The 13480-nt window shown below is 47.1% G+C and overlaps 3 protein-coding genes across 3 annotated transcripts; 1 reads left to right on the top strand and 2 right to left on the bottom strand.

Moving 5' to 3' along the window:
• Window positions 1-297: 297 nt before the first annotated feature.
• LOC124700717 lies at window positions 298-586 on the bottom strand. The gene has a single exon (XM_047232805.1). The coding sequence runs from the start codon at window positions 508-510 to the stop codon at window positions 298-300; it is 213 nt and encodes a 70-aa protein (XP_047088761.1). The 5' UTR covers window positions 511-586.
• A 1952-nt stretch (window positions 587-2538) lies between these two features.
• LOC124704446 (actin-depolymerizing factor 2) lies at window positions 2539-5839 on the bottom strand. Its single transcript, XM_047236701.1, has 3 exons — window positions 5715-5839; window positions 3611-3876; window positions 2539-2951 (listed from the first exon to the last, which is right to left on the bottom strand). The coding sequence occupies exons 1-3, from the start codon at window positions 5733-5735 to the stop codon at window positions 2801-2803; spliced, it is 438 nt and encodes a 145-aa protein (XP_047092657.1). The 5' UTR covers window positions 5736-5839; the 3' UTR covers window positions 2539-2800.
• A 4476-nt stretch (window positions 5840-10315) lies between these two features.
• LOC124697571 lies at window positions 10316-12816 on the top strand. The gene is made up of 3 exons (XM_047230142.1): window positions 10316-10398; window positions 10449-10767; window positions 12374-12816. The coding sequence occupies exons 1-3, from the start codon at window positions 10316-10318 to the stop codon at window positions 12557-12559; spliced, it is 588 nt and encodes a 195-aa protein (XP_047086098.1). The 3' UTR covers window positions 12560-12816.
• The last annotated feature ends 664 nt before the right edge of the window (window positions 12817-13480 follow it).

Here is a 13480-nt window from a genome sequence, read left to right on the forward strand (position 1 = left end):
TGGCAAAACCAAGAGAAGGCGGCAGAAGCGGTTAACATGCACCTGCAGGTTCAGAAGTACACACAAGAACCAAGCAACGATCAATCACCACAAACCATTCCATCTGCACTTCTTATACGTAGTTAAGAACACGAAATGTGATTACAAGTTATCACACCAGGTCACCATCCCCACCTCCCAGCAAACATCACACACAACACAACCAACAGATTACTTAATGTACACAGCAGCACAGTACAATCCAACCCAGCGACACCAAGATCGCACAATTTTGTTTCAGCCAAGGAGCTCGATCAATCACACGTTGGCAGGCCCCTCTTTCGTCAACGGGTACGGTCCCGGAGAGCTCCCGGCCACGCCAGGCAGCGGCAGGGGCGTGCCGTAGATCTGCGCGCCAACGCCGGCGCGCATCTCCTCGCGGCCCCTGTGCTTGCCGAGGAAGTAGCAGCCGAAGCCGAGCAGGATGGTGAAGAAGATGAAGGGCAGGGAGATCACCAGCACAAACCCCATTCTTCTTCTTCCCTAGATGCCTTGAAACGGGCAGGATGCTTGGAATGGCTGGGCAGAGAATGCTTGGAATGGAATTGTTGAGGTGGTTTGCTTTGGGAGGGGGGGAGCTGCGTGGGGATGGGTTTTATACACACGAGCGAGGGACTTGGATGCTGCAAAGGATCGTTTGGAAGAAGGCAGCTGGAGCTGGAAGCTTGTGGAGTGTACGGGTGACCGTTGGCTTGGTGCTTATAATTGAGGCAACGGTCGAATGCTTTGGGTTCTAGTAGTACTGCTGGGTGGAGCGTGCTCTGGCACGACGACTTCAAGGTTACAAGTGTAGTTCTTGCTTTTCTGATTTATTGCCGAAATTAATCAATTCGATCTGCGCAAAGTAACTAAGTAATGTCACAACATCGACAGTAAACTCCGACTTGCATATGATCCTTCTAGCTCCCAGTTGTTTTCCCTGTCCATGTTTGGAATCTGTTCTCTGAAAGAAGGTTCTCAACCTGGAATCATTCTTTCGGAAAGGTGCATGGGTCATAATTTGTCCTTCGCAAACAGAGCTTGGCTCTGGTGGTTAGGTCCCTTGTGGTGGAACCAGCCCACCCAGGTTCAAGTCCTAGACTTGACATGGGTGTTTGCATTTACCTGGATTTATTCCAGGATTTAACCGGCGCTATGCTTTCGGTGGTAGGTGACGTGCCCGTCAACGACGAGCGCCAGTGGCGACTTCGTCAACCTCAAGATATGCCGGCTCAGTCCCTCGGAGGTGCTCATAGGGGTAGGGTGTGCGTGCGTGCGTTCATAGGGGTGTTTGTACGTGCGTGTTTCTGAGCGTCTGCGTTGTACTGTGTTCTCAAAAAAAAATTGTCCTCCTTCCACCATATTTTTTTCTCCTTGAAGCCTGGAAGTTTAGTTTTTTTTTTTCAAAACAAAGGCAAAACCTTGGCGATATCTTCTATTTTTTTACTGTAACTATGGCGGGCCTAAGGCAACCTCAACCCATATATTCAGCCAAGTTACCTATAAAGTTTTTCAGCCTCAACAAGATAGGTTCAAATGAACCAGAATCAGTGTTCAAAAAATCGTCCGATTCAACGATTAATTGGTGGAATAATCGTTACTCGTGGGTCACCGATTAGCCGACAAACTCATTTATCATCAGATTAATCGGCTGATTTGCCTATTAATCGCTAATTGCTACCCAACCGAGTTGACGGTATTTCCTCAACATTGACCAAAATACACGGGGTTACAAGAGAAGAGAAGAAAGGAAAGAAAAAAACACACAACAACAACACACAAGACCGAGGAGAAAAAGTGGCCACCCCGCAAATCTAGGGGGTTGGCCGATGAGAATACTCATCACGACCCAAGCACAACGATCACAAGAGTCCCGAGTACACACTAGAGGGACAACCCAGCTCGAGGCCTCGCCGAAGTAATAATCGAAGTGCTTTGGTCTGCCAAGACAAAACAACGACACTACACCGTCGTCGACGTAATCGAAGGGCAACATGCATCCGAGACCACACTACGCACCAACACCTGTGTCGAGGGTGTGGCCGAGACGACGCCTATGTGCCGCCGGCTAGAGTCGAATGACATCACAAAGCAGAGACATGCCCATTGGCCAAATCTATTAATTAAAAAGGTGTCTCAGGTTTAGTGATTATCTATGCTCAACGTCTCTAGTGTTCAACTCACTAAGGTTTGGTGTATGCTCAACGTCTCTAGTCTAACTCACTCACGTGCTACAGCACTTGTTTATTGTCGAATTTTTTGCAGCTGAAGGGCTTCAGTTCATAGATAAAGGAACTGGTGACTAAAAATGCTGTTCCAATATGTGTTTGTTGGGGGCTGATGCCACAGAACCTTACGGCAACCAGAGGTGGCACGTGATTCCAGCAACCCTTTTGCTCACAAGACCACCTACCTTTAAGCCAGAAAGGTAGAGCAAGTTAATTTCAAAGAACTAACAGGAGATGAAATGGCATGCTGCATACAGTGAAGGAATCAGGTTGCAATGTTGACACGATGGGGAAAGCTAGGACAATCCACAGTTTTAATACCACAATACAAGCGTTTGGGAATGCCTTCTTGCGTTTACAGGCTCGGGGCATCATACGAAACCTAGTCGGGTACCGCTTCATCAGCTAGAGCCACGCAGCACGGCTAGCTAAATCATACGTTTTACAGGAAACACAGATATCTGTATTATTAACAATACAGTAGCGACAGCATCAGACATATTTGTGAATTTGTATCCAACTGAAGCCACCAGGTGGATCATCATCGATCGGCTTCAGTGAGCCCGCTCACGGAGAACATCGATCTCCACCTCAGTTGGGTCAGTTGCCTGGATCTCGTAGTGGAACCCATCGAGCTCGTGCTTGATACGGTCCTTGGAGGTGGAGTACAGCATCTTGGCACGGATGCGGGATGTTGCTGGGGACCTGGTGCAGCATGTGCATTAGTTATACAATAAGGTGAAATCAAGGGAAAGGGAAGGAAAGTGGGAGGGGGTGGGTGCAAATGGTGATTTTTCATCTATGCATAGTAGCACTGCTATCAGAATCAACTTTCTCAATAGAAAATAAATTGCACCATTGGCAAGCACATTTGAAGACATGTGGACAGGTATTATTATACTTTACAGACAGCTACAAGCACATCTGCATGTGTACCAGGTACAGACTAAATAAAGAAGGAAAAAGCTACAGCTACCAGATTCTCTAGCAATGTCCAATCAAAGTTATTAATTCAATACTGACTTTGTATAAAAGTAAGACATGTTGATGTGTCCTGTTATTCATTCTGGACAGCAACAAGCACAGATACCAGGTAGAAAGAAAACAACAAAAAGGCAACATGCTGTAGGCCTCTATATATCCAGTCAAAGTTTATAATTAAATATTTCATATACTACCTAACAGGAGTAGAAAAATTAAGAAACATACTGGCTAACAGGAACTTCCATGATCATTCTTACTATTTCTAACAAGAGCTAGTTAGGACTCATTTATCCCCAAAAAAAAGCTGCTTAAGACTCATTTGCAGATAATTGAACACGTTAACGCAACCATTAATATGGATAAGTGACTATGAAGCTCACCAGGCAATGAAGAAAATCTTGCTTTTCTGCACATTCTCCCCAGTAACAAAGTCAAAATCATAAAGCGCATATCTGCAGTCATTTTCAGGGAGAGAAGCCAGGAAATCATCATAACTCTCAGTTGTAGCGCCTGTCTTCTCCACAATAACCTGCTTTTGCTTCTCCTCAATCTTGAAGATAACATAGCGAAATGCCTTCTTCATCTGAAGCTCCAGGAATGTCTGCCTGATATCAGGAGCAACCCCCATGCCAGAGGATGCATTGGACTGCAAAGAGACACATATGATTAAAAGCAAGGAAAGCAATTAGTACTTGAACAAATATTTGTCACCATAAACCAGCCAATAACAGTTTAACTGTTTAAGAGATCAATCGTTGAAATTGCAATGCCACCATTGCCATGTCAGTGTAAACTTGTAAAATAAGGACAAGATTATAGCTGAACAGGCCTTGTGAAACCACATACAGGTAGCTGACACACTATGCACAGACATCATATTTGGTTATTTATGACGACGATGCAATCAGGGGGTTCAACGTCGAATTCATAAGAACTACTACCAAACTATGTTAGACTCTGTTTAAATCCAGTACGGGTCAGAATAACAAACAACGGCCACAAACTACCAAAACCTGCTGCTTATACGCATATTATGCACACATTATTCCCAATAAACAGGAGAAATGCTCTAAAATGCTCAACCTGGTTTTAAAAAAATGGAGCTGATTCCAATTATACACATCTAGTGGAGCGAACAGGAATGCTCCATTTCAAAACGCAGTATTGACTCTCTCAAAATTATTCAACCCCACACAGAATAAAACCAAGATAAACTTCAGGAACCATGTATGTCGCTTGGGCTTCAAATCAGATAAATACACAAAGGGCTAGATGAATCCAACAACAAGCTCAATTATACAGCAAGACACCAATCCACAAAAGGTTGATTATTAAGATATACTGTATGAAACAGCTAGATAGCATGACAGCAAAGCAACAATACCCAGAACCCTCAAAATATTACCAACCCAGTGGAGATATGAACATGAGTGATTCACACTGTAAAATAAAGGGGATGCCACTGGTTTTCGCTGTAAGAAGGAAGCAACTGCTGCTTCTGACACAACTATCCCTTGACACCCACCGTGGGGACTCAAATTTTTATTGAACATTGAAGGATGGTCCACTTATATAAAAGAACAGGGCCATATATCCAAGGGGCTTACAAATAATGTAACAACTGGCACACCAAGTGGTCCAGTGCAACCAAATAGAAAATCGTTTTGTAGGAGGTTCTTTTCCTTGAGAGAAATCATTGGATATTCTTCCCCACGTGAAGTGGATGTTTTCTTGTCTCGATTGGGGCTAATAACAACACCCCTATTCCCTGCCCCCAGAGCCCCAGGCCATTCTTCGAACTCGGCCTGATACTAAAATAAAATACACGCCATGATTTCTATGGCTCGCCCTTCTTTCCGTCCCCGGTTTCTACCGTGTTACAAACTGAAGCACCCTGGTGGTACGACAGCATAGTACCAGTTACCCAGTGTATAACCTGACTCTAGGGATTATCATTCACGAGTCACTGGAGATAGAGATACTGCCAAAGCATACAGGTAATTGCAGAAAACAAATGAACTGCTAGACAAATCCGATGGTCAGCACGCAATCCACAACGGCGACAGTTTGAATTAACAAACAAATAAACTTTGTCGTCCGGATCAAACCCACCACAGCCGCCGAACCATCCCCCAAGTCCAAGACGGGCTCGCGGCTGGACTCTACGGCCGCCTACCACCTTTCCGGTACTCCCTCTCCGCAATCGACAGCAAACCCAGAGCCGTGGCCAACAGAAAAAAAAAAAACGGAAAACCCCATCGCAGCGGAACGGAATCAACTGCTCACACGCCATCTGAACCGACGGCCGGAGTTCGGATAAAACTCCGTGGATTAGATCTGTACCAGCGAGAAACGAAGAACTCCCACAGGCGTACACCCAGGCCACGCGCAGATCTAAACCCCCGTCGAATCGAACCCACCAAAACCGCCGCGGGAAAGTAGCGCGAACCGAAAACGGCAGGGGGAGGGGGAGGGGCGACTCACGGAGGTGCGCATGAAGGCCATCGGGGTCTCGGAGCAGGGGTGGCGCCTCCGCGTCGATCGCACGCGGACGGGGAGGAAGGAGATTATTGAGTTGCAGAGGGCTCGCGCTGGTGTTGTGTTTTGGTGTGGCGTGGAAGATTCATTCGGAACGGAACGGGCGTGCGTTTCATATACGCAGACGCAAGATACGCGCATTCACGCACGCACGGCGGGTGCGGGGGCTGCACCGCCGGTGACAGGTGGGGCTTTTGATTCTGTGGGGTGGTGGGGATAGGGTGTCAGTGAGTTGGTTGGCGGTGGACGGTGGGCGCTGATGTGAGGGCTGGGCGGCGGCCGACGGGCTGGTCACGGGACCCACTCGCAGAGTCGTGCTGAGTTGGGGCTCTTGACGCGTGACCTTTTTTTAAGGGGAATAAAAAAGAGGAGAAATGGAACAAGAAGAAATGCGTGAAAGTACCGCACCATTTCATAATTATGGTACTCCTCCTTTCGTTCGGGAATACAAGGTCATTTCGTTGTTCAAGGCAAAATTGATTAATAATTTAGTTACCTTAGAGCATCTCCACTCGTCTCCCCACAGAGCCCCCCACGGCCACTTTTTTTCATCCGGACGGCGAAAAACGGCCCAGTCAGGCCCCCGGTTCCTCGTTTTGGTCCGGATTTGAGCCTATTTTCGTCCGGACTCCCCATGCCATCCTCGGCTTCCTGGGTCTCCTGGGACTCCGGATGAAGCTAAACCAACCGCCCACGCCCACGTATCTCCTCTTTCGTCCGGATTCCCCGAGCCATCCTCTTTTTCCCCGAGAAACGCCGCTTGGGGAGCACACGACTGGGAAACTACTCCTCCCCACGCCAAATCTTACTCCAATCCGGACGAAAATTTCGCCGGATTTGGGCGTGGGGAGCGCCAACGAGTGGGGATGCTCTTAATATGAGTTACATGACATCCAAAAAAATATGGTCGGATGCACATTCCAAAGAAATTTCCGACTATGTGCTTTTAGATGACTCGTAACTTAGATTTGATTGACTTTTAAAGTTTAACATAAAAAACACGGTGGTCTTGTATTCATTAACGGAGGGAGTAGATGTTCTATATATCTAAACATATTTTATCTAAATCAACAATAATAATTATAGAACAAAGGGAGTGCTTACAAATTGAGTCTGCGATCTTACACGGGCTATTCGACTGAGAAGGAGTCAAACATAGGGTGACACTTACCCCCTTTCTCCTTTATTCCTCGTTTCCTCCACTCTCCTCCTGACATGGGTTAGTTGGGCCCTCTACCTCTTTTCTCTAGCGAGCCGCCATCGAAACAAGGCGGGGTCACAGCCCTGTATAGTTGGAGTCTAGGTTTTCCCTTAGGCCTAGTTCAACATGTAGGGGTTACGGTGTATTTCACGGTATTATCCCTAGTGTTTTTGGGTGAAAACACTTGCTTCACCCAATCCCCTCGAACCTTCTTTGATCTACAAACCCACTCGTAAATGATCGAGCCTTCTTGAGACTAGAATGAACGAGCGGCCTGGGGTTGTTGACATTCTCCTCTATAAATCCTCCATGAAGGAGGTCGACCGGGGTGATCGGATATCGCGGGAGCTCCTTCTTCAATAAGCTCGGTGGCTCCCCAAATCGGCACCAGCTCCTATATGGTCCCTCTTTCTTGAAGCAATCGAGGTGATGCGCAAGAAGCTGGGATTTGATCTATGTGTGGCTTCTTCATATCTGGCGAGCAAGGAAGAGTGAAGATTGTTACGGTTATTGGGAGCGCATCCTCGACGGCCCTCCATCGGCCAATGGTTATCCTTTTGTTGACTTCTATAGCCGAATGGCGGCCTCTCCTAACTCTGGAAACCGGTTGCTTGGTGCTGCTACCTCTCCTACAACCTCCAGGCCGTGGAGCCTTCACGGAGCCGCTTCACATGTATGAAATATCGGAGGACCGTGTTGTGGCCTTCTTTGTATTATATAAACTCGGGCACAATAATTAATGCAGCGCTTTGATGCTTTGATGCCCTTTCCTTGTTATTAAAAAAAACACAAGCGTAAGCAAAATGGAATTAGGTGAAACGAGTTCGTCTTTTGCTAGTAGGTAAACTAATATAGAAATATGCTAATATGTGCAACCTTTCGTTTGAAAAATAAGTGACTTAACTTTGCTTAGATTTAAATTTATCTAGTCCAGACACTAAAATATGTACAAATGTAATAATACCTACTAGGCAAAGATAAGTCATTTATTTTTCGAAAAGAGTGAGTGTTCTTAAATAAAACAAAACGGGTTTTAGGAAGGAACTATGTCTCGCTCCGCTGGTGACCGTGCTTGCGCAACCAACGGATAGCAATTCACGGGCATGAAGAGCCTTCATGACCGACAGGCATCGCCGAACCGAACCGATAGCGCTCGTCGTCGTCGAGCCAGCTCTCTACATCGTGGCTATGCTAATTGTCCGGGGTTGTACATCTTGGTCCAGGTGTCGTGTCACCTTTTATATCTCCTGTAGTTAATAATCTCTTCATGCGTGTGTGTTGATGTGTGTGGGCAGTTGGGCACGGTGCTCCCTGAAAGTGAAGGTGGGGTCGACGATTACGGTCCATGTTCCGTTTGGTACCGGTCCTGGTTAAACTACCTCATCAACAGTTATATATGCGATACTACTATGAAATATAACGTCTTATATTGAATCACCATGTTTCACACTATGAAATACTATAAACCGGTTTAGCAAACTATATGTCATATATTGTATTCCCTTCGTTTCTAAAAGGATGTCCAAATTTACATTTGAAATTAGACAAACTTTCGTTATTCTTTTATGGACGGAGGGAGTATCATTTTGTTTCATAGTATAAGCTGTTTTATGAACACATGTAATTGTTGACTATTTTTTATTTCTTCGAGCTATAGGTTTTATATACTCGTGCTTTATTTGTTGATGTATATATATTTTATTCTATTACATCAAGACCCCATAAATAGCAAAATATTATCGCATATAGTATCCCCCCTTAAAAAATACCATCACACTTTGCGGTGAAAAATGTACAAATAATGTATACTAGGAATGTCATATATCTACAAAAATATTTTCACATTAACTATTATCCAATGATATTCAGTCCACCCAAAAAAAATAAGATATGCTTGGACATATACGATCTCATATTGGCATTGCCACATGTGATCACTGTGGTAGCTTAGTGCATGTCGGGAGGGGGGGGGGCACCGCCCCCATGATTTGCACATGCATTGAAGAATTTTTTTGGGAGAGCCTAAATTATGGATTTTAGGGATTTTGCCCCCCATGAGCTCATGTATTTCATTTTGCCCCCCCCCCTCCAACAACTTTCAGCAAGATCCACCATTGCATGTGACGATCGTTCAATTCCCTGGCAGATACTATCTTCTTGAAGATGATGAAAATTCTATCTCTCGGGAAACATGTCATCTCTTTGTTACATGTTTTCTAGTCTAATTTTCATCACTCCATAACTATAGGTTCATGGAACCATTATTTGCGAGAAATAACAATAAAAACTAATCCATCATATAGCATGTTTTTTTGTCTTACCTAAATGGCATACATAAGAAAAGACCATCTTATCAAACCATTGTACATGCCCTAACTCATTCATATTCATTAAAGACCATCTTATCAACCATTGCTTTTTCTTATTGATACATCTTCTTTCTTCCCTTCTACGTGCACATGTGCTTCCCTTGACTCTTGCTCCAAGATATCTTCCTCTGGGCTTAGTATTGACATCATTAAGTGAATATTGTTGCTCATCACTATCACCAAACTCGATCACGGTTTGCAACATTTCCCCCTGCGGTCTCTTAAATTTGCAAAAACAAATGTTGTGAAATTGCAGATACGCCCTTGTAGCAAAAAAAGACTTACGAAGCAATCTCCATTTGGATGAAACAAATCTAAAAATCAATCCAAACATATGCAATGTAATGGTTCCATGAAAAACATGTTCGCAACATGAAAAAATGCCCTTGAGAATACCCCTAGAATCATTGCAAGATGACAAGAGCGTGTGCATGCAACAAATAACATCTATTTTTGTAGCATTTGAAACATCGCGTTGGAAAACTCAATTTCATTTTTGTTAGAATCATCTTCGATTAAATTAAACCAACGAAACTCCAATACAAGAGAGTCTTAAAATTTGATGGCTCAAGCTCGGTGCCACGAATCTGCCTCCTAGGAGGCCCATAGCAGCCAAATCTGGGAAAGCCTCGACCAATCTGCACGTAGGTGCCGTCTTCTCTAGGGTTCGGTAACGTGTGCAGAGTTTGTGATCCATATCGATCTCGCGGGCCTTCATATGCTGATTGGGTGTGAGGTAACCAACGTGTTCAACTCAGCAACAACCACATAAGTGTGTGGTTGAGCTATTGCAGTGGCGACCAACGTTCGAAAGTAATGGCATAGGGAGAGATGAGCGACAACCACACACCGAGGGGAAGGCACCGCAGGGAACTAACGCGAGTTAGAAGATCAGCTAAGGCATCAACCGGCAGAGATTAAGAACTTTTTTTTTCAAAAAACGAACTTTTATTTTTATATAGTCCAAAAAAATAGACATGAAATGCCTTAAATACCCCAGTGGCATTTTTGCAATTTTCCTCAACTCTCTGCCCTACCTGGCTGGACCGAACCAAGTCCAGTCAGATCAGACTGGTCGTCCTGTACTCCTGTTCGTCGTTCGTGCGGCAGAGGAGATGCGGAGCTGCCGCCGGGCGCCGGCGACACTCTCTGGAACGATCCACTATTGAAACAGATCTCCCCTCCCGCCCGAGGCTCCACCAACGCGCCACCGTGCCCAGCTCCTAGCAACTCCGCCCGAAGTCTCCTAGCGCCGCGCCGCCCTACTTCCTCGGCTCCCATCTGCCGCTCAGCATCCGCCGCCCGCCAATCCAACCGCCGGCGCCGCTGCTTCCGTCTGATTCCGCCAGTACAAGTGCCTCTCCTCCCAACGGCGCCCAGATCAGTTTGGTTTTGTCCCGTGACACTGTCCGGCTCGGATTCTGACGAGGTACGTGTCCTTATTGCCAATTACAATCGGTTTCCGAGTTCGATTGCAACCCCGGCAAGGGGGTCCATAAAATCAATCAACCCAAGCGTAGACTTCGAGGGATTTCTTGCCTGTGTTGGGAGCGAGTAGATATCGATTGCAAGCCAGCCCTATTTCAGATCTCCATCCATCTTAGACGGGACGCCGATGAACCGGATAATTGATAGCCCGGAGGCGATTGGGGGTAAGCGGCGGCAGGGGCAGGCCAGCTTATGCGAGGGCGCCGGCAAAAGGGTGAAGAAGCAGAAGCACCTCTATCTGGTGCTGGATGACTGGAGCAAAGGCTTCACCATCCATAAGATTGACGACGATGGCAACCACTCTGATCTCAGGGAGCCGGGCGTCCTCCGGATATTCGCACCTGTAACTGGTCGTAGCATGATCTTCGCTGCCATGGGCAGCAACATCCTCATCACCACAAACCCACGCTGTGGACAGACCCCCAGCCTTGTTTACAATACAGAGGCAGCAGGGCTGGCCGTTGGCCCTCCACTCCCTGAATCACTGCTAGGTGATGACCACAGGTCTATTGCTACTGCCGGTATGTTGTATGCATTCCCACAGTTCATTACCAACCCGCAGCAATTCTTGAAGGTCATGTCGTGGGCACCCACGGACAACGATGATCCATGGGCTCCAAGGCCAACCATGGACTGGTGCTGGCAAAGCGTGCCCTCGGCATGGCCATTCACCGATAAAGAAATCATCGACTCCTATGCCTTGCACCCAGATGGTCACACCATCTTCTTCTCAGCGCACAGCAAGTACGACAACTCATGCCCCAAGTCCATTTGCACCTTTTCCTTCGACACCAAGCACCACCGGTGGAGGTTGCATGGGGAATGGTCCTTGCCTTTCAATGGCCGAGGCTACTTTGACAGCATGCTGGATGCATGGGTTGGGCTTCACAAGGATGGCTATATTTGCTCTTGCCAAGTTGCCTCCCGCTCCAGCACAAACCAGTTGCAGCCAGACTGCAAGATGCTCCAGGAAAGGTTGCTCTGCAGTGCCCCTAACAGCCGAGTGCCAGCGCCGACAGTCACTTTAACACACATGGGCGGCAACGCCAGGTTTTGCCTTGTGGAGTCTGTGTTGCGCGATGGTGATGATGCTTCTGGTCGTGATGCTTGCATTCTCCACACCACCACGTTTGGCCTCAAGTACTCTAATAAGGGAGAGCTGCAAATGATGAACCGCATCACTAACTCCTATACAGTGGCAAAGCATGCCCACTTGTTTTCTCCTGTAGCGTTCTGGATGTAGGAATTTAAGCTCGTTGTATGCAATGCATACTACGACCATCTCTGGATGTAAGCTATGATTTCTGGCAATAAAAAGTTTGTTTCTCCTATCAGTTGTAAAGAACCTACTGAATTAATTTCTTGCACGTCAGTTCTCGAAAATGCAGAGATGCCTGTATTCAAAAGTTAAATATTTCGTGTGTTTTTGCTCCTTTCAGAGATGCCAGTATTTTTTTTTGCTCCTTTTATAGAGCCCGGGAAGGGGGCTCTATAAAATCAATGAATCCAATCGTAGACTTTTGAGGATTTCTTGCCTGTGTTGGCAGAGAGGTACCGATTGCAAGCCAGCCCATCTCCATCCATCTTCCTCGACGCTGATGAACCGGTTAATTGATAGTCCGGAGGCGATTGGAGGTAAGCGGCGGCAGGGGCAGGCCAGCTTACGCGAGTGCGCCGGCAAAAGGCTGAAGAAGCAGAAGCAGAAGCACCTCTATCTGGTGCTGGATGACTAGAGCAAAGGCTTCACCATCCATAAGATTGACGACGATGGCAACCACTCTGATCTCAGGGAACCGGGCGTCCTCCGGGTAAACACACCTGTACCTGGTCGTTGCATGACATTTGATGCCATTGGCAGCAACATCTACATCACCACCAACCCACGCTGTGGACTGACCCCCAGCCTCATCTACGACACCGAGGCAGCAGGGCTGGCCGTTGGCCCTCCCCGCCCGGAACCACTGCTAGGTGACAACAACACGTGCATCGCTACTGCCGATATGTTGTATGCATTCCAAGATTTCATTACGGATCCGCAGCAATTCTTGAAGGTCATGTCCTGGGGACCCACGGACAACGACGACCCGCGGGCTGAGAGGCCAGCCATGGACTGGCGCTGGCAGAGCGTGGACTCGCCATGGCCGTTCGCCAACAACGAGATCATCGCATCCTACGCCCTGCACCCAGACAGGTGCACCATCTTCTTCTCGGCGCACAGCAAGTACGACAACCCGCGACCCAAGTCCATTCGCACCTTCGACACCAAGCAATGCCGGTGGAGGTCGCACAGGGAGTGGTCCTTGCCTTTCAAGGGCCAAGGCTACTTCGACACCATGCTGGATGCATGGGTTGGGCTCAACACGGATGGCTATATTTGCTCTTGCCAAGTTGCCTCCCGCTCTAGCACAAGCCAGTCGCCGCCGGACTGCAATATGCTCCAGGAAAGGTTGCTATGCAACCCCCCTAACACCCGACCGACGCCAAAGGCCACTCTCACACATGTCGGCAACGACGCCAAGTTTTGCCTTGCGGAGTGTGTGTTGCGCGACGGTGATGATACTTTTGGCCTTGATGGTTGTGTTCTCCACATCACCACATTTGGCCTCAAGTACTCTCATAAGGGAGAGCTGCAAACCATGAACCGCGTCACGAAC

The sequence above is a fragment of the Lolium rigidum genome, chromosome 3 (genome assembly GCF_022539505.1).
Source record: "Lolium rigidum isolate FL_2022 chromosome 3, APGP_CSIRO_Lrig_0.1, whole genome shotgun sequence".
Lineage (NCBI taxonomy): Eukaryota > Viridiplantae > Streptophyta > Magnoliopsida > Poales > Poaceae > Lolium > Lolium rigidum.

What these genes read in the sequence shown, in the direction of transcription:
- LOC124700717 (XM_047232805.1), bottom strand. Translation starts at nt 510, where the DNA reads ATGGGGTTTGTGCTGGTGATCTCCCTGCCCTTCATCTTCTTCACCATC.
- LOC124704446 (XM_047236701.1), bottom strand. Translation starts at nt 5,735, where the DNA reads ATGGCCTTCATGCGCACCTCC. An exon ending in TGGCCTTCATGCGCACCTCC is followed by an intron (nt 3,877 to 5,714) that starts GTGAGTCGCCCC and finishes GTCTCTTTGCAG; the next exon opens with TCCAATGCATCCTCTGGCAT. An exon ending in AAGATTTTCTTCATTGCCTG is followed by an intron (nt 2,952 to 3,610) that starts GTGAGCTTCATA and finishes ATGCTGCACCAG; the next exon opens with GTCCCCAGCAACATCCCGCA.
- LOC124697571 (XM_047230142.1), top strand. Translation starts at nt 10,316, where the DNA reads ATGAAATGCCTTAAATACCCCAGTGGCATTTTTGCAATTTTCCTCAAC. An exon ending in GCTGGACCGAACCAAGTCCA is followed by an intron (nt 10,399 to 10,448) that starts GTCAGATCAGAC and finishes TTCGTGCGGCAG; the next exon opens with AGGAGATGCGGAGCTGCCGC. An exon ending in CCGGCTCGGATTCTGACGAG is followed by an intron (nt 10,768 to 12,373) that starts GTACGTGTCCTT and finishes CTGTGTTGGCAG; the next exon opens with AGAGGTACCGATTGCAAGCC.